Below are 25,303 nucleotides of genomic sequence, written 5' to 3'. Positions count from 1 at the left end.
GCTGGCACTTCTACCATGCAGGTTTTTGGAGCTCTGACACTTCCAGGGATCCAGGGGCAGCCACAGCTTCTCTGCCCAACCTGTGCCAGGGCCTGCCCACCCTCCCAGCCAGCAATTCCTTCCCAATCTCCCATCTCTCCCTGCCCTCTGGCAGTGGGAAGCCATTCCCTGTGTCCTGTCCCTCCATCCTTGTCCCCAGTCCCTCTCCAGCTCTCCTGGAGCCCCTTTAGGCTCACTCCAGGCACCCTGTGCCAGTGTTTTATCATTCCCCTCCTAATTCCTCCTAAAACATCCAACTCTGGCCCAGCCAGGGCGCTCCTGGGATGTCCCCCCAGAGTTCCACCACAGAGGGAATCACTGGCAGCTCACAGAGGGGATTTAATGCTGCCTTTGATGCCTTGTTTTCCCCTGCACTTTAATATAGTTTGATCAAAGCCTTCAGTGTTCCTTGAGCAAGAGCTTAAACCTTTCTTTTTTCCTCCTCTGAGTTAGATGGGCTGCTCATGTGGATGTCTGGTGAGATGTTAAGCCTTTTGAATCTTGGTTTTAATATTAAACAGCCACTTAGGAAGTCAGCTGTAATTTAAAGCTATCAAACACTTTGGGGCCCAGATAACGAGGAGGATATTAGGTGGACATGTTTTATTCTTTTTTTTGTACTTTATTTTATTTTATTTTATTTTATTTTATTTTGAGGTTGCAAGAAGCATTTCTTGCAGTGGTGATTTTGATTAAGGCCACTTGAAAGCAGATGTGAATATTTTCATTTTGGGGGCTGTCTTTAGCACTTGCAGTTCATCTCCAATCCCAGGAGTGCAGATAATCTGACAGGAGTTTGCTGTGCTGAGAAATGTATTAAGGCCAGCTTATGACACACTAATTAGGAGTGTGTTTAAAGCCAATAATCTCCTGGTTTTGAAGGATCTTCTTACCATCCTTTTTCATGGGATTTCTCGAGCATTTTGTTTTCTGGGATGAGTAGAAGGGAAGGATTTGCAGCTGGAAATCCAAGTACTGCTATGGAAGCTGCTTGGATGGTGCTGGATTTGCTCCAGCTCAGGATCAGGTCCCCAAAGCTCAGCTTTAGAGATTTAATCTGCTGTGGCTTCGTGTTTCTTGGGTGAAGTTCTTCCCCTGCCCATGAAGCTGAATGTGCAACCAGGAGTTTATTGCTTTGCCTGGGGAAATATGGAAAAAACCCCGTTAAACTCATCCAGTCAGGGCCTTGTTCACATGGAAAACACACTGGGGTGGATTTGAGGAGGGAAGTGTGATTGGAAATGTGAATGTCACCAGAATCTGTTCCAGAGAAGAATGACTCTGCAGATTATTTTATAGAGCCATGGAATGGTTTGGGTGGGAAGGGACCTCAAAGCCCACCCAGTGCCACCCCTGCCATGGGCAGGGACACCTTCCACCAGCCCAGGGATCCCAACCTGGCCTTGGACACTTCCAGGGATCCAGGGGCAGCCACAGCTTCTCTGGGCAACCTGTTCCAGGGCCTGCCCACCCTCCCAGGGAAGGATGTTTTTCCCAATATTTCATGGTGATAATTTCTGTGTTGATATGAAAATATAAAGGGATGTCTTCTGTATTTTGCTGGGAAGAGCAGTGACCCAGGTTGGGGTCTGAATAGGTCCCAAACTTTATTCTGGTGTCCTCAGAGGGGATTTTGTCACTGTATTTCTTGGGCCTCAGTGACTACACAAAAATCCAGGCAGGCAGATGCTTCTTCCCCATTACTCATCTGTTGGAAATGTTTTCAGTTCCAATTAAAAATGGAAAAAAAACCCCAAAAACATTTTGATGGAATTCCTGAGGGGAATTAAAAGAAATCAGCAATCTGACAAATCTGAAGGTTAATCATGTTTTGGATTTAAAAGTCAATTCGAAACTTCTGTTTTTTAGAAGGAGCTGGGAAGGGGCTGGAGCAGCAGGAGCAGCTGAGGGAGCTGGGGGGGCTCAGCCTGGAGAAGGAAAGGGTGGTCAGGCCCTGGCAGGGGCTGCCCAGGGAGGTTTGGAGTGCCCAGCCCTGGAAGTGCTCCAAAAACACATGAATGTGGCCCCTGGGGACCTGAGTTAGTGGTGAACACACTGGTGGTGCTGCCTGATGGACTTGATGATCTTTTCCAGCCTTAACGATCCTGTGGTGAAGAGAGAAAATGTTCACAAGCTGGTTTTGATTTTTCCTGTTCTCCTTGTGCCATTCCTTTTCTTCATTTTGGGGGCTGGTGAATGGATTTGTTTTTGGGGGAGGATGAGAGGAATTTTTTGCTTTGCATGACCAGGCAGGTCGGTCCATGGGGAAGGGCTGAGGTGCAGCCAGGCATGATGACAGCAGGATCCCCCTCTTTGCTTCATCCTCTTCCTTAGCTCCTTTTAGGGATTTAGGGCTTGGAGTGGCTCCTGGCTTTGATTTCTTGAATGGTGAGTCCTTCTCTGCCTCAGCCCGTCCTCAGAAGCCCTTTTTGGTGACCTGGGTCCTGTGTCTGTCTCTGTTTTCGTGTGTTCTGCATCTCAGCTTGTTGTCAGAGCAACTGCAAATATTTGCAGAGAGAGGAAACAGCACAGGCTGAATGTGTGCAGCAGATATTTTTTTTTTTTTTTTTACTTAGCAAAGCCACCCCTGGAAGGTGTGGATGCTTTGCTCTGTCCCAGCTGCTGGAGCTCTGTCACTGCTGGGGCTGCAGAGATCAGACATCCAGCACAACCTCAGGGGAGGAACAAAAAAAATCTTAGTTTTTTTCATCAGGAGAAAATTTTAGTGAAGAGGAGATCCCACCCAGGATTTGTGGATTAATTCTGGTGTCCCTCTGCTCAGAAATGATGTTGGGTTTCCTTGTGCTGCTCAGGGGGAATTTTTAAGCTTTTGGGGCTTTGTTCTCTCCGTGTGGGACTGGGCAAAGCCAAATGCCAGGAGTTCATTATGTGGTGGAAGGGTTTGACTTCCATGGAATCCCAGACTGGTTTGGGTGGGAAGAGACCTTAAAGCCAGTCCAGTTCCAACCTGGTTGTGTTTTCCATCAGGGTTTAGGGGCTGCTGGAGAGGGGATGAATCCCAGCATGGTTTGGGTTGGACACTTCCAGGGATCCAGGGGCAGCCACAGCTTCTCTGCCCAACCTGTGCCAGGGCCTGCCCACCCTCCCAACCAGCAATTCCTGCCCAATATCCCATTTAAATCTCCCCTTTTCCAGCTTAAAGCCATCCCCTGTGTCCTGTCCCTCCATGCCTTGTCCCCAGTCCCTCTCCAGCTCTCCTGGAGCCCCTTTAGGCCCTGGGAGGGGCTCTCAGGTCTCCCTGGAGCCTTCTCTTCTCCAGGTGAGCCACAAATCCACCGTGCCAGAGGGTGCTACTGGGAATATACTCCTTTTTTCCCTTATTTCCCCCTTTTTATTCTGAAATCTCAGCCCTGATGCTGTGCTGTGTCATCACACCCAGCCTGCTGGTGACTCAGCTTCTGCTTGGTAATGTTCTCCTTGTTTTCATGTACAGACTGGTGGCTCCTGTCCACTGGTCCCAACCCCAGGAAGCCACTGGCTCTTTCCAGAAGGGGAAGGGTAACCAAGGTTCCTCTTAATAAATCCCTTGGGGTGGACTGGAGCGATTGGTGTTTGTAAAGATGTATTTATGTAGGGTTTGTTTTGGAACAGTTTGGTTTCAAAGGAAAAACAGGTAGTTTGGTGGTTGCCATCTTACAGTAATACAGCAACATTCAAGCATAAAAATAACATTTAGGGAAAGATATATATATATATATATATATATATATATATATATAATATAGTCATCACCTGTTGGATCCAGCTATGAAATTTGGTAGTTGCAGCTTTGACAGTGGTTGGAGTCCTGTCCAGGTGATGGTCTTGATCTCCTGGGGGTGGGGAACCCCCCCAAAGCTCAGATTTCATGAGCTATTACACACTTGCAGCTCAGCTGGGAGCACCTTGTACCTCCTCTGGGGTGGGGAGTTTTACAAGGGGTGGGGTCAGGGGACATGTCAGGAGTCCTCGAGGTTCCCCAGAGGGGTTTGCACAGCACACCCATCATCTAAGGGAGGACACTGGCATGAGAAGAAGGATCCAGGATCCAGCTGGTGGATCTGGTCACCGGTGGTGTCCCCAGGGATCAGTGCTGGCCCAGTCCTGTTTAATGTCTTTGTTGATGGTTTAGATGAGGGGACTTGGTGATGAGGCTTCACTGGACGATCTCAGAGGTCTGTTCCAGCCTGGTTGGGTCTGTGGTTATCCCACCTCCCAGCATTTGCCTCTTCCCTTCTCTGGCCATCCAGTTTGCAGCTTCAGGCCTGCACACCCCTCTTCTCCTGGGGCAGTTGGACATTGGACCCCCTGATCTCATCTGAAGGTCCTTTCCCAGTAGGCACACTGAGGGAGGGGTGGCCTTTGCTGCCTGAGCAGCTGTTCCTTTGCAGTTCCCTCCAGTGGCCAAAAGCCTTTTATTTTTTGGTGATCTTCCAATATTTCAGCCATTAACCATTTCAGTCTCGGACAGATGGGGGCAGGGATGAGATGTGGCACCACTGCTGCTGGACTTGGGGGTTGTGTGGTGTGTGCAGAGCTCAGGTGGTTAATTCTGGTGAGGAGAAGTGAGATCCACTCCCCCCTCAGTGCTGGAACAGGCTCAGGCAAAAAGAGGAACCGTAATGAAAGTTAATGGCTAATTGCCCCCTGTTAATTGGATTGGAGATGTCATCAGCCCTTGCAAAGGGACTGGTAAATCATCTAAACAACAATACACAGCCTAGTGCTGGCCGAGGAGCCAGGTGGGAGTTGAATAATTTTTGGTCATTAATTTTTATTGATTTGTTGATCACTCATTGATGCCTCTTCAAATAAATCCGGGCAGTGCCGATGGGGGACCGGGCTCCCGGGGTGAGCTGTGTGCTCAGCAGCACATCAATACCCAGCCAGCAGTTTGGCTTCCCAAGAAATGAGATCCGTGGGGAGGTGATTCCTCTTTCTGCCGGGCTCTGTGTCAATCCAAATCTTAATTAATATCGACAGGCTTTCGGTGACGGAGGAGCCTCGAGAACTGCTCGGCTCAGCTCTCACGGAATTGTTTCCATTCGCGGTGGGTGGACAAAAAGGAGCGTCCTAACAGTGATTCCAGGAGAAATACTGCCATGTGAGCTCCTCTCCTAGGAGACATCAATGAATCCAGAGGAAAGAGGGCAGGGATTGACTGATGGACGTCATAAATCCTTTGGGAAGAGCTTGGAGCGTCTCCCTGGAGGATGAGCCACTGGAAATGGGGTCGTTCTAAACATCTCCTTAATTCCTGGTGGCTCCTTCAAGCAGGGCTGGGTGGTGGCTCTGATGGCAGTTCCTGGTGGCTCTTCCAAGCAGATTGGGTCATGGATGTGGCAAATCCACTGTCAGTTGTGTGTGGGGAGTTGGAACAGAAGCACCAAACAGCACTGGGGCCCCCTGTGCTCTCCATGGGAAGTGCTGCCCTGCAGCCCTTTCCTGTGCCAGCACAGCCTGGCATTTACTGAAGGGAAGGAAAACAGACACTCCCGGGATTCTGCTGAACCCTCATGGCAGGAGTTGCCCAAAATTTGGAAATGGGTTGATTTGGGTTGGAAGGGACCTTAAAGATGAGCCGGTTCCAACCCCTCCCACTAGACCAGGTTGCTCAGAGCAACCCTGTGAGCAGGCAGGATTATCCCTGGAAAGGCTCCCAAGCACTCAGAGCTCAGTATTCCAGAATTCCTCCCCAGCAGGAAGAGGTTTAGGGCTGGCAGAGCCCCCAGGCTTCTCTTCCCCATCCCAGTGCCTGAAGGAGATGGACTTGTTTGGGGAAAAGCAGATTGTGACCACTGCAGAGTGCTCAAAATGGGTGGTTGGCTTTTTAAGGGCCAAATGTGGCACCTGAAGCACTTTGTGCTTGAACTGATGGAGCAGATTTGGAGCTGAAGTGGTTGGGGGATGGAGGGCAGGGTTAGGTGGGATTTTGGGAAGGAATTGCTGGCTGGGAGGGTGGGCAGGCCCTGGAATAGAATTCCCAGAGAAGCTGTGGCTGCCCCTGGATCCCTGGAAGTTTCCCAAGGTGGGAGCACCCTGTGCTGGTGGAAGGTGTCCCTGCCCATGGCAGGGGTGGCACTGGGTGGGCTTTAAGGTCCCTTCCCACCCAACCCATCCCGTGACTGTACAATCCAAACAAGTCCCTTCCCACAAATGAGCTGTGACAGAGCCTGGAATCCATAAAATCAGGTGTAATGGCTTTTCCAGCTTTAAAAATGGCACACATCCCAGTCGTTCAGCCGTTCCTTTTACACCCAGTGTTTCCCAACAAAGACGTGAGAACAAGGTGTGAGACACTGAAGTACAGGAAACACGGCTTTAATTCAAGAAATCATTTCACTCCCTGAAAGGAGGTTTGTTTTCTTGATAGTCCCAGATTTGTGCTATCTCACACAAGGGCTGCAAATTGTTGTTTAAAAAGCTGTTTATTCTTGCTCAACACTATAAAGAGGCGTCTTTTTTTTTTCACCCCCATTCATTTGCATTTGTGTAAAGGTTCTGTATTTTAAATTTCCTCTTTAATATTAAACTGTGCTTTTTTCAGTCAGCAAACTAAACTGAAATACATTCAGCACTAAGTGGAATTTTTTTTGTTGCTGAGCCAAACAAGAAGAAGGTTTTTTGAGGATGATGTGATCCTTGTTGTTGGCAGCCGTGTGGGTTTTGTAGCACCTGCAGCGCTTCCTCCTGCTTTGGGACACTGTCAAAAAGTGTATTTTTAGTGCTTTTGCCTGGGCTGAGGAGAAGGGAAACATATGAGGAGCAGCTGAGGGAGCTGGGGGGGCTCAGCCTGGAGAAAAGGAGGCTCAGGGGGGACCTTCTGGCTCTGCAATCCCTGACAGGAGGGGGGAGCCGGGGGGGGTCGGGCTCTGCTCCCAGGGAACAGGGACAGGAGCAGAGGGAACGGCTCCAGCTGGGCCAGGGGAGGCTCAGGTGGGACAGCAGCAGGAATTTCTACCTGGAAAGGGTGGTCAGGCCCTGGCAGGGGCTGCCCAGGGAGGTTTGGAGTGCCCAGCCCTGGAGGGATTTCAGAGCCCCATGAACGTGGCACTTGGGGACAAGGGGCAGGAGTGGCCTTGGCAGTGCTGGGGACTTTACAGGATGACTTAGTTGGATGTGGAGGATGATTTTAGAGGACTTTTCAAACCATGGGCAGGGACACCTTCCACCAGCCCAGGTTGCTCCAACCTGGCCTTGGACACTTCCAGGGATCCAGGGGCAGCCACAGCTTCTCTGGACAACCTGTGCCAGGGCCTGCCCACCCTCCCAGCCAGCAATTCCTTCCCAATATCCCACCTAAACCTCCTTTGGCAGAACCTGAGGCTGTTTCCTCTCATCCTCTCTCTCTATCCATGTCCCTTTTCCTTAGGGATGAATCCATCCCCTCAGTGCCCCTTGTTGTGAACTTTGTGCCCAGCATTACCTGGGTTAAAAATCCACTTCTGGAAGGCATTTTCCCCAAGTGATTCAGGATTCACTTGTAAGAGGTGATTTTTTTGAGCCTGTTTGATTTTCATACACCTCTGCTGTCTTAGGTGGGGGGAGGGAAATTCAAATTATTTATTACTCTGAGCAGCCAAATAAGTGAGACATGTTTACTGCCAGCCTGGGGTGGTGTTGAAACGGGTCTGGCACCAGCAGCTGGTTTGTGGTGCCAGGAACAACCACCAAATATCACTTCAATTAAACCCTCCCTTGCAGATCAGTCCTTTTCCTTATTTTAGAAGATTCCTTGAACCCACTGCCTGCAAGCTGGGGGTTGCAAAGCTGCTCCAAGAGCTCTTCAGGGAGGGAGGTGTCGTGTGGGAAGGGTTCCCTCTCTGCCTGTCCCCGAAATTCCCCCCAGATCAGTGGGAAAGCGATGGCAAATGTCCTATTTGTGGTTTGTGAGGGATTTATCGTCACCCAGGGGGGCTGTGAATCAGCCAAGGAGCTGGGACAGTGCCATTCCAAGGCGGGCTGGAGGAAAGGGCTGGGAAATTTGGAAGCACCGATCACAAAAGCTGTTATTTAAGCACCAAAAGGCAGAAAATTCCCGGTTAAAGGGTGTCAGGAATTTCAAGGCACTGCCTCTCGGTGACTTTTTTTTTAACTTCTAACCAAGACCCATTTTAAAAACAGACAGAAACCTCCCCCCAAAACTTGCTCCTCCTCAGAAATCCCGCCTGGAAGTGCCATCCCAGAGGAGTGTTTCTCAGTGCTGATGTTCCAGGCAATTCAGTTTGTATTTCCAAGGTCAGGAGAGAGACTCTTGCCACGAGTATGTCCCATGTGTGCTGCTGATTGAAGTGAGGGCGCCCATGATGGCCTCAGATTTCATTTGGGAGAGCAAAAATCCATCAGTGCAGCGAAAAATCCGTAAATCTTCTTATCAGAGGAGTCCTCAGAACGTGAGAAAGAGCAGCTCGTCCCCTCCAATTGAATTAAGGGATTTCTTGGTGGGTTAAAGAAAGAGCAAGAGGGTGAAGTCAGGAAATAAATTCCTACAGGGGAAGAGAGGAAATGATTCCTAATTGTTTGCCTTGGTGGGGACACACGATCACGCCCCAGGGTGGTGAGTGAGCCCTTTTATCCAGAGGAGATGCTCCTGCAGAGACATCTCGGGCTCAGCTGAGGGAGGACGAGGCAGAGGCAGCCCAGGGAATGTTTGTGCAGCTGCAGAAGGGGTCGATTTGCTCTCTGGAACTCCCAGACAGGAGAGGGGAGCCAGATGGGATTGGCTTTTACTCCCAGGGAACAAGGGACAGGACAAGGAAACGGCCTCCAGTTGTGCCTGGGGAGGGTCAGGTTGGATATGAGGGAAGATTTCCTCATGGAGTGGTGCAGTCCCCATCCCAGGAGGGGAAGAATTCCTCATGGAATGATGCAGTCCCCATCCCAGGAGGGGAAGAATTCCTCATGGAATGATGCAGTCCCCATCCCAGGAGGGACTTCAAAGCCCTGTGGATGTGGCACTTGGGGACATGGGTCAGTGATGGCCTTGGCAGTTCTGGGAGATGATCTCAGAAGGCTTTTCCAGCCTCAACAACTCCATGATTAGAAGAGACTGGAATTTCAGCAGGGTGGGTCTGAGTCCTTCCTGCCTCGTTTGGGTTGTTTCAGTCCATCTCTGAGGAGCTCAGCTTTGCTTCCCCTCATTTCCATGTGCTGCCAAAGGCAGCAGGAGAAACGTTTGAGGACAAATTCCAGCTGATGGAAAGGAAGCTGGGAGGTGTTGGATTGTCAGAGAGAAGTAGAAACCCAGTTCCAGTGTTTTCAGGAATATTTCCTTCTCCCAGTTTTAATGGGAAACTCACTTGAAATGAGTTTCTTTGTAAAGTGTATTTTGTATTTGTGCTCCTGTAGGTGAGACAAACCCAGCTGGGGAAGCCTTGACCTACAGAGCCTTGGTGTCCCAGGGCTTCCCAGATGGAATCACCTGCAGAGGGGCTTTGGGGACAAGGGATGGAGGGACAGCACACAGGGAATGGCTTTGAGCTGGAAAAGGGGAGATTTGGGTGGGATTTTGGGAAGGAATTGCTGGCTGGGAGGGTGAGGAGGGGCTGGAATGGAATTCCCAGAGAAGCTGTGGCTGCCCCTGGATCCCTGGAAGTGTCCAAGGCCAGGTTGGAGCAGCCTGGGCTGGTGGAAGGTGTCCCTGCCCATGGCAGGGGGTGGAGATGAGCTTGAAGGTCCCTTCCAACCTCAAATTATTTAAGGATTCAACTCTGTGATCCCTGGCCACAGTTTTTTTCCTGGCTAAAAGTTCCCCTCACACACAGAGATTTGGTCGAGTCCTTGCTGGAAAACACTGGTGGGAGAATTAAACTCTGAGCAGCTCCAGAACTGGGGTCCTGCAATGATTCCCCTTAATCTGAGCAGTGATCAGAGCTTTGTGATTTGTGGAATGTCTAGGATTACTTAAAACCTAACTAAAGATGACATATATATATGGGAAATATAGGGTGGATTTGCCATAAATAAAATGCTGGTCTTCCTCTGGTTCCTCCCCTGGCTGCAGCCACGGGCTCTCCCTCCCAGTCCATCCTCTGAAACAGGAGCTTTTCCTTGGAAAACTAACTAGCAAGAGCACAGCCCCCAGTGAATTTCAGCAGGTTTTTTTTAAAGAAAGAGCAGATTTAAAGTGATTGTAGATGTTTGCTGCTCTCAGAATTAAGTTTTCCCATGCTCAGATCGTCTCTTAATTCTCCTAATTCCTGGAGTGACCAGGAATCTCTGAGCTATTGCTGCAGGAATGCAGTTCCCTGTGGTAATAATGCTCCTCAGTGAAGAATTTGGGGTATTTTTCTGCAGGTAATGTGGATAGTTTTCCAGCTGGAGGTGAGGCTCAGTCCACGAACAAATTGATTATTGAAACAGCTTGTTTTTTCCTTCCAGTTTGGTATCTTTTGGGAGAAGGTGCAAAATATGGTACAAGTATTTTTTTAAAAATAAAGACATTTATAATATATATTTTATAATTTATAGTATATAAAAATATAAATATATATATATAAAAAAAATAAATATTTGATTTATTGCTACATCCTTCACTTTGGAGCTGAATTCCAGGGAAGGGAGGAAGCTTTTAGGCACAGACTGCCACGCTGACCTGAGTGAGGGAGTTTGATTTAAATCAGGTGTGACACTCCTGCTGCAATCCATACTGAGATATTTCCTACCTGCTCTCACTTTAGACACACAGAGACATTATTTTGGCCCCTCCTGAGCTGACCTTTCACCCCCCTAGAAGGACAAAGTCACCTTTTATCCAAATTTGGGTGGGGTTTTGCCCCTTTGCTCTGTATTTAGTGGTGTCTCCGTGGCTTCAGGTGTGTTTGTGGAGCTGCAATGATTGATAACCCCAACACCACCAGGCTGGGAGCTGATTCAATCCCACGGCTGCTTCCCAGCCCTGCTGGCAGGGCCTGACCTAATTTTGACACTGCAAAGCTTATCAGAGGAGTATCTATTGAGTTAGGGGAGCCCTAATGCTGTTTCTGGGAACAGATGGATTTGTGGGGCTTTTTTAACTCCCTCCCCCTCCACTCTTACAGCTCATTACTCTGCTGCTCATCGTTCCTGCTGCTGGGCAAGGGTGGAAAACTTGGGATCTCTGTGTAGTGGGAAGTTTGTTCCAGTTCAGAGACGTGCAGGGAAAATGCCTGGAGAGCTCCTGAGGTGTGAATTTGGGCTCAGATCATGGAATTCCTGGCTGGTTTGGGTTGGAAGGGATAATAAAGACCTTTTAGTTCCACGCCCTGCCGTGGGCAGGGACACTTTCTGCTGTCTCAGGTTGCTCCAAGCCCTGTCCAACCTGGCCTTGGTCACTTCCAGGGATCCAGGAGCAGCCACAGCTTCTCTGGGAATTCCATCCCAGCCCCTCCTCACCCTCCCAGCCAGCAATTCCTTCCCAATATCCCACCTAAACCTCAAAATGGTTGGAAAAAAGCACCCAACAAGAAGAACATTTGTCCCATGAGGATGTGAGAAGACACAGAGAAAGGAGGGGTGAGAAGGTGCCGTTTTCCATGGATGAAGGAGATGGTGCCACAACTTCCCTGCAGCAGAAGGATGGGGGGGTTGTTGTTGAGTCTTTTCCTCCTGCCAAGCTTTCCCTGCTCCCAGTGGGTGCCTTGCCAGGCTGGATTCCTTCCTGGAACGTTTGCTGGGTGTCAGCACCGGACAGATCCCTCTCCAATGTCACAAAGAAAATCAGTGCTTAGGGTATTTCATTGGAATGCCTCCCTGGAGGCAGGAGGAGCTGTAATGAATATTCCTGCAGGAGGGAGGGAGGTGACATTTCCTAATTAGGTGGTGCCTTCTGAACCATAAGAGTTTAAAACTTGAAGAAATAAGGATATTTTTTATATTTGCTTTTGGTGGTTTAATCTCCTCTTTAAAGAGTGTTTTCTTTGGCCTTAGTAATTCCCCAGGGGGGCTGTTTTTCCTCTTCTGTGTTGCCTTCCCAAACCTAATGGATCTGGAATAGTGGCCCAGACACTGAAAATGAAGGACATTTCAGATGTAATTTGGAGTTAGATGAATATAATATGAAGGAAAATGTAATATTAATGAAATATGGATTTAAAGGATGTTGGAATAATGTTGCTGACTCTTCTAATTTTGTCTGAAGGCCGATGAGCTGTGCTGAACCCTCTCTTACCTTTCTGCTCCGTGCCTCTGCTCCAGCATTTCGGGATTTGGGGATTGGTGGTGTGGGAGGTGCTGGTTCAAAACCATCCCCACTCCACGTCCCAGGATGTTGAACTCCTGAGGGGTGTGGAGAGGGAGCAGCATTCCTAGCACAGGGAATGTCAGCATGTCAGGAGTTAGAGCTGCTGTTCTACTTAATAAATAATAATAATTAAGGATTAACAGGTTCTTTGAAGGTCAGAGTGTGATACATGATGTGGACACTTAACCAAGGACATCCCTGTCCTGGCAGGAGCTCCAGGGGAGGAGCAGCTTGGATCTGTGGTTCAAGGGAATCCTAAAATCCCAGAATGGTTTAGGTTGGAAAAGACCTTAAATCCCATCCAGCCCCACCCCCTGCCATGGGCAGGGACACCTCCCAACATCCCAGGTTGCTCCAAGCCCTGAGCATTGGGTTGTATTTGGAATAACTGAGGCCTGGGAACAATTTTTTTTGGGTTTTTTTTTTTTGGCCTTGCAAAACTTCTGGGAGAAGGAATGTGTTGTGTTCACCCTGGGATCATCTGGGATTAAATCTCCTGAAAAAGAGTGGAGAGGAAAAGCTTTTGGAGCTTTGAAACTCAGGAGGTGGTGGCTGGAAGGGCAGAGCTCGCTGGAAGCTTTGCTGGAGCCATGGCTTCAAACTGACAGTAGGGTTAGATGGGATGTTGGGAAGGAATTCCCAGTCTGGGAGGGTGGGGAGGGACTGGAATAGGATTTCCCAGAGAAGCTGTGGCTGTCCCTGGATCCCTGGAAGTGTCCAAGGCCAGGCTGGATGGGGCTTGGAGCGACCTGGGAGTCGTTGGCTTGTAATGAGATGATCTTCAAGGTCCCTTCCAGGCCCAACCATTCCATGTTTCTGAGCAGGAAACCTCCATTCCCTGCAGGGGCTTCCCTGTCTGCTCCTCCTGGGCCTCAGGAGAGGCTGCACCGAGGACAGAGTCCTCTCAGAAGGGATTAAGACCAAGCCAAGCACATGGAAAAATGAGCTAAATATGGAAGTGTGAGACAGGCAGGGCAGTGCAAGGGATGGGGATGTCAGGCTTGGTCATTCCAGCCTGAAAGAATTCCTCTTTTCCTGCTGCTTCCCTCGACCTGACACTGTCCTTTGCTCAGGTCTCCTTTTCTCCAGGTTCTGGAAGGTCAGGGGCAGAAATTGGAATTCTTGGCAAGTTCTTATTAATCCCAGGCATTGGGAATCATTGATTGTGTCCACTGGGAGCCGTGTGTGGGTTGGACCAGTAATGGAATGGTGCTGGGGGCATCTCCAGGGGTGCCAGAGCCTGGGAATTCCATGTGGGCGTTGGCAGAGCAGCTGGAAGGTGAGAGAACCAAGGGATTGGCGTGAGAGGGGGTGATGTGCAGCACAGAGACCTGGAAATGCAGCTGGAGCCTTGGGAAGGGGAGATCCAGGTGGTGAAGGGGCTCGGGAGAACTCCTGGATGTTAGTCCAACATCCCAGGGAATGGGACAGGGAGTTTGGTGGCCTCAGGTCCTGCTGGGCTCAGCTCTAGTTGTGCTCCCTGGTTGGGATTCAAGGGTTGAATCAGGATTTTAAGGCATCTGCACTTGCACTGAACGGGAACATCAGCCCATGAGCAGAGAGGGTGAAATTCCGGGTCTTTAACATCCCCCAGAATGGCATTGTATCTCCTGTTTAGTTTGTGTGATTTTATTTGGCAGCAGGACTGTAAATCATCTTCCTTCCCCTATCGATCGGCTCCCTGAAAATTTTAATGCTTGTGGATTTCACGCTTCAGAACTAAAATTGTAGTGCCAGGAACGTGCTTTGGAGACTGGTGGAAGTGGAGCTGTAATTTAGACAGGTGGTTTTAACAGCAACATTGTGTTTGGTTTTGGTTTTTTTTTAATTTAATGTACATCATGTAGAATTGTGTGAATTCCTGTGCTACAGATTGTACATGCAAGAAAATTAAAGTTCTGCCTGGATTTAACCTCTGGTCCAAGTCCTGATCCCACTGACAGCAACAGGAGTTTGGTCTCAGCTTTGAAAGGAAGCAGCATCAGTGCCACTGTTTTTCCTGCTTCGTTTTCCTGCTTTCATTAAGCCTTTTCATTTGCATAATGAGTGTGATAATACATTTAGGAGTATATATAATTAGGAAAAAAAAAGTGGCTAATAACACAGAGTTCATGTTGGAAACGGAAACAAAAAGAGAAAGGGGTTGGTTGAGGGGATTGTGAGGGATTAATGAGGACCATGGAAATGTCTTTGGGTAAGGAGGGTGTAAGTGCTCAGTAAGCAAAGGAGGAGCTGTGTGGGGAGGATCCTCAGTGCTGGGGGGTCTGAGCAGCCCCAGTGTGGGGGTCTAAGAAAGATTAAAGAGCATCCAAAGGAGGGCAATGAAGATGGTGGTGAAGGGCCTTGAGGGGAAGGCCATGAGAACCCTTCAGACAGGAATTTGGGCTGAGGTCATGGACATCTCAGGGGTGAGGAGCAGCTGAGGGCTCAGAGAGCGAGGGGAGACCTCACTGCAGTTCCAGCTCCCTCAGGAGGGGCAGAGGAGGGGCAGGACTGAGCTCTGCCCTGGGGGGACCAGGGACAGGACCTGGAGCTGTGCCAGGGCAGGCTCAGGTTGGATCTCAGGACAAGGCTCTTCCCCCAGAGGGTGGTTGGCACTGAACAGGCTCCCCAGGGCAGTGGGCACGGCCCCAAGGCTGCCAGAGCTCCAGGAGGGTTTGGACAACACTCTGAGGGACAGGGGGGATTGTTGGGGTGTCCTGGGCAAGGCCAGGGGTTGGACTGGATGGTCCTTGGGTCCCTTCCAACTTGACATGTCCTGTGATTCCGTGTACATGCTGAGGAGCAAAGGGGTGTCTGTGTGAGGAAAGGAAGCTGTAGTGAGAGGGGTGTCAGTCTCTTCTCCCAGGAACCAGCAGTAGGACACCAGTGCTCGGTCTCAAGCTACACCAGGAGAGCGTCAGCTTGGACACTGGGAAGAAGTTCTTTCCAGACACTGGAATGGGCTGTCCAGGCAGGGGTGGATTCCCCATCCCTGGGGGTGTTCAAGGACAGGTTGGATGTGGCATCAGTGCCATGGGCTGGGTGACAGGGTGGGGTTGGGTCCTGGCTTGGACTGGATGATCTCAGAGGGCTTTTCCAGCCCGGTTGGTTCTGGGATTCTGGGCTGGTCTGAGGGGTGGTCCCCGGGTTGGAGGAGCATTGCTGACCTGCTCTCTCCCCTCTCTGTTCCCCCAGCACCCCCCACAGTGAGGATCGTGCACTCAGGCCTGGCCTGTAACATCGAGGAGGAGCGATACTCCGAGAGGGTCTACACCATCCGCGAGGGAGAGACCCTGGAGCTCACCTGCCTGGTCACCGGCCACCCCCGCCCACAGGTGAGCCCCCACTGTGCCCCCCATCCCTCCCTGTGCCCCCATCCCTCCCTGTGCCCCCATCCCTTCCCTGTGCCCCTCATGCCCTTCCCTGTGCCCCCATCCCTTCCCTGTGCCCCTCCATCCCTTCCCTGTGCCCCCATCCCTTCCTGTGCCCCCACCTTCTGTGCCCCCATCCCTTCCTGTGCCCCCATCCCTTCCCTGTGCCCCCATCCCTTCCTGATTGCCCCCCATCCCTTCCCTGTGCCCCCATCCTTCCCTTCCCTGTGCCCCTCATCCCTTCCCTGTGCCCCCCATCCCTTCCCTGTGCCCCCCATCCTTCCCTATGCCCCCATCCCTTCCCTGTGCCCCCACTGCTTCCTGTGCCTCCATCCCTTCCCTGTGCCCCCATCCCTTCCCTTCCTGTGCCCCCACCCCTTCCCTGTGCCCCTCATCCCTTCCCTGTGCCCCACATCCCTTCCTGTGCCCCACCCTTCCTGTGCCCCCATCCCTTCCCTGTGCCCCATCCCTTCCTTCCTGTGCCCTCATCCCTTCCCTGTGCCCCCATCCCTTCCCTGTGCCCCATCCCTTCCTTCCCTGTGCCCCCACCCCTTCCCTGTGCCCCCATCCCTTCCCTGTGCCCCCATCCTTCCCTGCCCCCCATCCCTTCCTTCCCTGCCCCTCATCCCTTCCCTGTGCCCCCATCCCTTCCCTGTGCCCCCCATCCCTTCCCTGTGCCCCCCATCCCTTCCCTGTGCCCCCCATCCCTTCCCTGTGCCCCCATCCCTTCCCTGTGCCCCATCCCTTCCTCAGCCCCACATCCCTTCCTGTGCCCCCACCCCTTCCCTGTGCCCCCCATCCCTTCCCTGTGCCCCCCATCCCTTCCCTGTGCCCCCCATCCCTTCCCTGTGCCCCCCATCCCTTCCCTGTGCTCTGGATCTCCACCATCTGCTTCCATCTTCTGTCGAGTGGTTGAGATCCACGGAATAGGATCCATGTGGGGGGGTGGATTTTTTGCCAGGATTTGGTTGGATATCGGGAATGTTGAAGAAGAAACAGCAACAGCTGAAAAGTTGATGGTTGTTGGGTTTTTGGTGGCTTTTTTTGGTGTTAAAGATCAGGAATATTTGCATTTCAGCGTCTTTGGTGCAAGTGTTTGGGATCCAGAGGTTGGGAGGAGGAAAAACCAAACATCAGGACAACAAATGTTCAGTAAAAAAACAATTGTTTGGTAAAGAAATTTTTTATTTTAGTGAAAGATTGTTTAGCAAGGAACAGCTGTCCTGGTAATTCGGGTGCTCCCTGTGAAGCCCCAGCACTGCAGCTGGAGAAGACGAAATCCAACGGGAATAAATGAGCTTTTTCCAGGTCTAACCCTGTTTTATGGGATCACATTCAAAGGCAGAGGGTCTTGAGAGTTTGTGCTGCAGCTGCCCTGCTGTGTCCTCGTCTCTCCCCTCTGTGAGCACTCATTAATCAGTTAGTTTTGATCAGGATCAATCACGAGGCATTTTCTTTGTAAAGGGGTGAATTAAAGACCTCTCCCTTGCAAGTGTGTGGGAGTTGGGAGAAGGGAATTCACTGGGAGAGCTCCAGTCTGTGTCCAAGTGATGTTCCCCCAGGAAGGACAGATGTGCTGATTCTCTGCCCTTCATTCTGTGGCTGTTTCCAATTCATGGAGAAGATTTAAAGCTAAAAAAAATTGAAGTTTTTTTCCATGCTGGTTCCAGGGAAGGTGAAAGTCAGGCTGGTTTAGGAAACTCTACTTTAACTCCACACATTTGCCCTCTGAGCTGAAATCACACACTGAAATCATATTATAAACCAAACCATTCTCCTTATAAATTAAGTGATTTCTGTCTGGCCTTTACCAGCTGAAAGGGGAGGAATAAAAAAAGAAAACAAACCCTGGGTTAAAAAAGACTGGGACAAGTGTTTGACTTCTAAAACAGCCCAAATAAGAAGGGGTGATATTTGGTGTGAGGAGGATATTTAGTATTTGGTGGGATGAGCATGTTTAATATCTGGGGTGATGAGGATGTTTAGTATTTGAGGTGATGAGGATGTTTAATATTTGGTGTCCTGCAAGGAATGAGAAGCAGTCCCTGCCCTGCTCTTGTGTCCTCTCCCACTGCTGGTTGTCCTCTCCAGAGGGGGATTGGCCTCTGGAACAGCTCCCCAGGGTTTGGTGACAACCCCAAACTTTCCAGAGCTCAAGGAGTGTTTGGACAACGCTCTCAGGGCCGTGGTGAGATTTTGGGATGTCCTGGGCAGGGCCAGGTCTCTTCCACCCCAGCCCCTTCTCCGATTCTTCTCCTTGAAGTGCTGAAAATGTGTTTTTATTTTCTTTTCCCTCCATGACCCTTCCATCCCCACTTTGTGCTAATTGCCAGTATTTCCAGGATTTCAATTTTTCCCCTCCTTTTTGCACAGGAGGTTTTTTTGCATCTGGGTTGCAAATTGCGTGGGAATTGTTTTGAAAAGGATATTTATCACCCACTGGGCAGTGAGTTTATAAAGCCTGTGATTATGTGTTTTAAGGATGTTGTTACACTTGCACGTGTTCCTTGAACTTTTCCAGTTGTTGGTGCCCACAGAAACTCCTTTGGTTTTGTAAACTGTGAGAAGGGATTTATAAAATCATGGAATCCTGGAATGGTTTGGGTGGGAAGGGACCTCAAAGCCCACCCAGTGCAACCCCCTGCCATGGGCAGGGACACCTTCCACCAGCCCAGGTTGCTCCAAGCCTCATCCAAGCTGGCCTGGAACATTCCCAGGGATTTCTATGTGACCCCTGTGGGATTTGAGGCTGCAGGTGGAAGTCTGGGAGGAGAAATAAAGGAATATTTTCCTTTTTTCCCCTCCCCTCTCATGTCAGTCCTCCCAAAACCCAATTTTTTTTTTGTATTTCCAGACCTCGCTTTTAACTTTGGGATCAATGGATGGAGTTCTGGAAGGGAGGGATGACTGATCTGCTCCAGCTCCTCTTGCAGTGACTCCCTCACTCTGACCTTTGTCTCCAGATTTTCTCTTTACTGCCTTCCCACCCCAAAATGGTCCCTGGCAGGTGGGAAACAAGGAAATTTGTGTGTTCAGTGCTAGTTGCACTTCGAAATTGCAAATTGCTTTGAGTTTTATTGGAGTCCAATCAACATCCATGAGAATGTGGGGGAGAATTAATATAAAGCTGCAGGGATTATTGCAAGGCAGGAGAATCCCAAACACTGTTTAAAACCTTTTGTTTTAAAAGACTGGAAGAAGTCAAGAACCTGCCCTGGGAATTTATAGAATCACAGAATCCTGGAATGGTTTGGGATGGAAGGGACCTTTTTGATCCCCAAAACTCACCTCACTCTTGAGTGTATTAAAAGCCCTGAGCCCCCCAAGCACATCCTTGCACGTCTGTCTTATTATCCATGGAGTGATTTTGATACATAAGTATTAAAACATAAAACTTTTATCCCTGGTTTCCACCGTTCTGCTCCCAAAACACTTGTTGCTTCAGCTTTTGAAAGCCCCATTAGTCGCCATAGAAATAATTTGCCTCGATGAAGTTTGTAAAAAACCTCCCTCAGGCTGTGGTGGGTGTGCACATGCAGCCCTTTTTTTCCCCATAAATTATTCCTGTCAGGATTTCACCCAGAGGTTAGTTCGAGTTTTTGACTAAAATTCTGAAAATCTCTTTCCTGGTTGGGGCAGTTTGATCCATTTCTCCCAGGCTTTATCCCAGGAATCAGGTGTTGTCCTGTACCTGCCTTGCATTTCATCTGTTGGGTTTGGTTAGGTTTTTTTTTCCTGGACTGGATCAGCTTGCAGGTCTTTTCCAGCCTTGAGGATTCCGTGATTCTGGTGGGAGGAGCTGGGTGGGCTGGAGGAGAGGCCCCTGATGAGGTGTTTGCCATCCTGTGTGGTGGGATGTCTGAGGTCTCCGTTCCCCAAACCGAGGCAGAGCCTCTTCAGGGAAGCACAAAGGAGCAAAGTTCTCAAAGCCAAGAGGATTTGGGGAGGATTCAAAGGCTGGGGAAGAACAAACACATCTGGGGCAGGAACATCTGTCCTTGTCAGGGCAAAGCCAGTGAGGGAGAGAGACTTGAGAGGCGAGTCCAGCCCAGCACAGCCCAAAACAGCAGCAGCTTTTCCTTGGATTTCCAAGTTTTTCCATTGGAAACAACAACAGGGAAGGGAATAAGAAAGACTGGGAAAGAGCAAGGCCAAGGTTGGACAACCTGGTCTAGGGAAGGTGTCCCTATCCATGGCAAGGGGGTGGAACAAGATAATCCTTAAGGTCCCTTCCAACCCAAACCATTTTCTGATTTTCTAATGAGACCATTCCATTGTTATTAGATTTTATTTTCTCCCCCCTCTTTGAAAAGGGTGGGAGGAATGGAGGAAACTTTTGGAATTGGGGTTTTGAGGGTTTAAATTCACTTCTTCACAACAAGCACTGCTGGCCCCCTGTGTTGGAGCACGGCCTGCTCTCAGCTCCTGATGTGTCTCCTTCCCAAAGATCCAGCTGCAGACTCCAGGAGTCTCTTCCTCCATTGTCTGTGCGTGCTGTGATTCCTGCCCCGGATTGTTTTGTCACATTTTAACACTTATTTCTCCTGTCAGACGGAGCAGGGGAGGGTTGTGAGCCCCGCAGAGCCGGCAGAGGTGTGAATTCAGGTGCTCTTGGGGAAAGGAAACATCAAATAAACTGCTCAGAGCAGCAAAACCAGCGTGTAAAGCTTAATCACAGCTTCCTTTTAGTGCTGCAGAAGGATGGGAACACCCTCCCGAGCTAAATGGGAGCTTTATTGAGTCAAACACTTAGGAAGGTGGTTTTTGGTTTTTTTTTTTTTTTTCAGCATAAAATACAGGCTAATTTAGTCATGAGTCAGGCTGGATTTTGTCAGGTGTTCAGCGAGCATTTGTAAAGTCTTCCCCCGAACCGAGGGGTGTCAGATGGAATCATCATCAATTTTCCTAACGGGGCCACGATTACGGCACCCAGGCTGTGGCAGGGAAGCAGCTGCTGCTGCTGTGCCTTGGCTGCACCGCCGATTAATGAGAATTCTTATCAATTAAAACAGAAAACGCGGCTTCCACTTTTGCCTCGGAGGAGCCTCTCCCGTCCCGCTCCCAGCCGATCAAAGAGAGCGGCACGGGAGGGGTGGTTTTGTTGTGGTTCTTGGGGGTTTGCTTTTTAGGTTTTCAATGGAGGGAGTGCCGGGAAATGTTAATTTTTTTCTTTACACACCCTAATGAGGGGAAGATCTGCGGCATTAGAGGAGGTTCCAGTTAATCACAGGGAGCAATTAAGGTGGATGCATTTAAAACAATGCAGGTGTTTGTATAGAATGTGACACATTTACCTGTGTCTGTTGGTGGAGGTGCCTCATTGCTCGCCAAGAGTGACAGGACAAGGGGCAATGGCTTAGAACTGACAGGGAATAAGTTTAGGTTGGATATTGGGAAGGAATTGGTGGCTGGGAGGGTGGGCAGGCCCTGGCACAGGTTGAGCAGAGAAGCTGTGGCTGCCCCTGGATCCCTGGAAGTGTCCAAGGCCAGGTTGGAGCAGCCTGGGCTGGTGGGAGGTGTCCCTGCCCATGGAAAAGAGTTGGAATGAGATGACCTTTAAACTTCCCTCCAACCCAACCCATGCTGGCATTCCATGATTTCAAGCTGACCAAGAAATTCAGCTCCTCCGTTGTTTTATTGGGAATGATGGGCCCAGTCCCACCTCCCCAGGGCTCCTGTTCCAGGTGGCCGCTGTCTCTCCACCAGGAAGGTGTTGGCAGGTTTCTAGGAAGGGTTGGGAGGTGCTGGGGGAAGGAGGTCACCTCCAGTCAAGCTGGGAATGCAGCACCAGCCCAGGTCAAGGGGGTGTTTGAGTCCCACTCTGGAGCTGGGAAGGTCGAGCCCAGACTTGCCAAAGCCTCAACAATCACCCCAAGGAGAGCAGGGAGAGTCCTGGGGAGCTGCAAATCACACCCAGCTTGGGCACCTGCACCAGGCCACTGTCCTCCTGACCCCTGGGGGAGCTGAAAAGCTGCCAGGAATCCCCCCCAGCAACTTTCCAGTGGCCACAGAGCAGGACTGTCCTGCCATGGGAAGGGGAACAGGAACAGTGTCAGGTGGGACTGAAATCTGGCCCTTGTCCTGTGAATGTTCTGCAGCTCTTTGTTCCCCTTCCCTCCCCAACCATCCTGTGCACTCTTTGGCTTTTATCTCTTTCTCCTGTCACCTTTTATCTCCCTTTTCCTGGTGGCCCTTGCAAGGTGGGCTCAGGGGCTGGAGCAGCAGCTCTGGGATGGGGCAGGAGCAGCTCTTTGTCCACGAGTGCTGATCCCTCTGAACACTCCCAAGCACAGGGAGGTGGGTGGGTTTGGAACGAGGGCTGTTGCTGGGAGGTCTTATTGCTGAAAAAAGGATGAGTTTGATGAGTGAAGGGATGCTTTGGTAACCTGGGTAACCAGCAGCTTCTGCAGATCTGCTGGGGCTGAAGGAGAACGTGCTGGTGGCTGTGGAGGGATGGGAAAGAAGGAAACACTTAGGAGGACAATAAGGAATCATTCCCATTGCTGTGGAGGCAGGGAAAGGCTGTTCTCCTGGAAAACCCAGGAGAACCCACCTGCAGAGCAACTCCAGCCCTGGGGAGCAACATCAGAAGGATGTGGAGCTGCTGGAGAGAGTCCAGAGGAGGCCCCAAAGATGATCCCAGGGCTGGAACCCCTCTGCTCTGGAGCCAGGCTGGGAGAGCTGGGGGGTTCCCCTGGAGAAGAGAAGGATCCAGGGAGACCTGAGAGCCCCTTGCAGGGCCTAAAGGGGCTCCAGGAGAGCTGGAGAGGGACTGGGGACAAGGCATGGAGGGACAGGACACAGGGAATGGCTTTAAGGTGGAAAAGTGTAGATTTGGGTGGGATATTGGGCAGGAATTGCTGGCTGGGAGGGTGGGCAGGCCCTGGCACAGGTTGGGCAGAGAAACTGTGGCTGCCCCTGGATCCCTGGGAGTGTCCAAGGCCAGGTTGGAGCACCCTGGGCTGGTGGAAGGTGTCCCTGCCCATGGCAGGGGGGGTGATGGGACGATCCTTAAAATCCCTTCCATTCCGAACCATTCTGGAATTCTGTGATCCCAGGAACTGCTAAGGCAAGCCCTGAAGTTTTAGGGAATTTCATGGAAGGAAATGCTGCTCCCAAAACCTTCTGTCCCTCTGTGGGGGTGTCTGATGGTGGCAGTTTGAAGAAATTGGGTTGTTTCTGCTGTGCCAGGACAACAACCCCTCTGTGCTCCCTCTGTGCCATTTATTCTCCGTGCTGCCATTTCCATGGATAATGTTCTGTCATGGAATGAGCTCTTTCAGCCCTGGCAGCTGAAAGTGGCTGCTTTGGGGAAGTACCAGGTTGATTTTTGCTTCCATCCACCTGCTCACTTTTATGTGGATGCTCAAACTGAGCTTCCCAGGCTGGAAATGCCATATTCCTTTGGCTAGAGGATGCTCCATAGTTAAGGTTTATTCCTCAGTTTAGTCCTGAAGAGTAATATATTAATATTATTAATATATTATCACAGTAATTATTATAGAATATAGTTATATAACAATCATATAAAATAGGTATTTTATATATAATTCTATTATAATTATTATAGTTGACTGTCCTTCTTCTTTTTCTTCTTCTTTTTCTTCTTTTTCTTCTTCTCTTTCTTCTCTTTCTTCCCTTTCCTTTCCTTTCCTTTCCTTTCCTTTCCTTTCCTTTCCTTTCCTTTCCTTTCCTTTTTCTTCTTTTTCTTCCTTTCCTTCTCCTTTTTTTTCTTCCTTTCTTTCTCCTTCTCCTTCTCCTTCTCCTTCTCCTTCTCCTTCTCCTTCTCCTTCTCCTTCTCCTTCTCCTTCTCCTTCTCCTTCTTCCTTCTTCCTCCTTCCTCCTTCTCCTTCTCCTCTCTCCTTCTCCTTCTCTCCTTCTCCTTCTCCTTCTCCCCTTCTCCTTCTCCTTCTCCTTCTCCTTCTCCTTCTCCTTCCCCTTCCCCTTCCCCTTCTCCATTATTCAGGTTTAATCTCAAAGAACTCTTGTTATGTAGTATTTGTATTAGACTTCCCCCTCCAACCCCTCCCAGATTTTGGAGACAGCTTAGCCATTTATTTTGTTTTGTTCTTTTTCTTTTTTTTTTTTTTTTAAATTGGTAAACCAATATTTGTTAGGAAAAACAAGAAACCTGCACCTGAAGAGCAGAAGTTGAACTTTAAATAAACTAAACTCTTTAATCCCTGTGTAAATATTTGCCTTCCCAGCCAAAAATAATTTAAAAAAAGACCCAACTGTCCTAATTAATTTGCTGTTCTCCAGGTATTTGTCTGCTGCTGAATTACAGGACACCCAGCACAGCTGCTGGAATAAAACTCCACGGCCCTTCATGTTGTTCCTTAAGTTTTGCCCCCTAATTTGTGCCTCTAAATTTTGTCCCTTGATTTTTTTCCCCTTGTTTTTTTCCTCTTGATTTTTTTCCCTTGATTTTTTTCCCCTTGATTTTTTTCCCCTGGATTTTTTTCCTCTGGATTTTTTCCCCTTGACTTTTGCCCCTTGATTTGTACCCTTTAATTTTTCCTTGTTGATCTGTGGCCCTTGATCTTTTAATTTGTGCCCCTTAATTTTGTCCCTTAAGTTTTGCCACTTAATTCTCCCTCTTGATTTGTGCCCCTTGATTTGTGCCCTTTAATTTTTGCCCCTTAATTTTTTGCCCTTGATTTTTGCCCCTTGATTTTTGCCCCTTGATTTGTGCCCCTTGATTTTTGCCCCTTGATTTGTGCCCCTTGATTTTGCTCCTTGATTTTGCCCCTTAATCTTCCCTCTTGATTTGTGCCCCTGATTTTTGCCCTTTAATTTTTCCTTCTTGATTTGTGCCCCTTAATTTTATCCCCTTAATTTTTGCCCCTTGATTTGTGCCCCCTGATTTTTGCCCTTTAATTTTTCCTTAATTTTGCCCCTTAATTTTCCTTCTTGATTTATGCCCCTTAACTTTTTCCCCCTTAATTTTCACCCTCGATTTGTGCCCTTTAATTTTTTCCCCTTGATTTTCGTCCCTTGATTTTTGCCCCTTAATTTTGAGTGGTGTGACTCGTTCTACCCCTGCTTGTAAAGGTAAAACTCTGGTCTAATTTTGATAGGTCCTTATAAATAATTGCAGCTACGTTATCAGTTTAATCCTCTTCATCCCACGGATTTCATGATCCAGGGGATAAAAATAACAAGGGAGATTTTTTTTTTTTTATTCCCCCTCCCTGAGTGTCTATCAATCAAAATGATAAAGATATTTATGGCTTGCACGTTTTAATGGTGTAATTAGGTGTAATTACATGTTCCAATGATTACATATATGAACAGTAATTATGTAATTGAAGACAATTATCTTAATGAGGTAAATACCTAATTAAGGAGAAAAAAAAAAAATCTCGTGCAAAATCCAGGGAAGTTGCACAACAGGCAAAGAAAGGAAAATCACAATAAATATTAAATAAAACCATTTCAGGCTGAAAATTCCAGAAAGCCACCAGATGTGTAGGGAATGGGAATGGTTTGGGAATGGTGGAGTTGGGAATAGACTTGTCCAACCAGAATGATGGAATGGTTTGGGTTGGAAGCGACATCCAGTGGCACCCCCTGCCATCCCAGAGCTGCTGCTCCAGCCCCTGAGCCCACCTTGCAAGGGCCACCAGGAAAAGGGAGATAAAAGGTGACAGGAGAAAGAGATAAAAGCCAAAGAGTGCACAGGATGGTT

General features: G+C 49.3%; 1 protein-coding gene across 1 annotated transcript in view; it reads left to right on the top strand.

Annotated features, from left to right (window-relative positions):
- The window catches only part of MDGA2 (MAM domain containing glycosylphosphatidylinositol anchor 2), a 256,870-nt gene that overhangs the window by 61,013 nt on the left and 170,554 nt on the right, over positions 1-25,303 (top strand). The window contains 1 exon segment of the mRNA XM_050335716.1: positions 15,437-15,576. Within this exon segment, the coding sequence (XP_050191673.1) occupies positions 15,437-15,576 (140 nt within the window).

The sequence above is a fragment of the Myiozetetes cayanensis genome, unplaced genomic scaffold (assembly GCF_022539395.1).
Source record: "Myiozetetes cayanensis isolate MyiCay16 unplaced genomic scaffold, myiCay2020 scf6-25, whole genome shotgun sequence".
NCBI lineage: Eukaryota > Metazoa > Chordata > Aves > Passeriformes > Tyrannidae > Myiozetetes > Myiozetetes cayanensis.
This window is presented reverse-complemented; position numbering and strand designations above follow the sequence as displayed.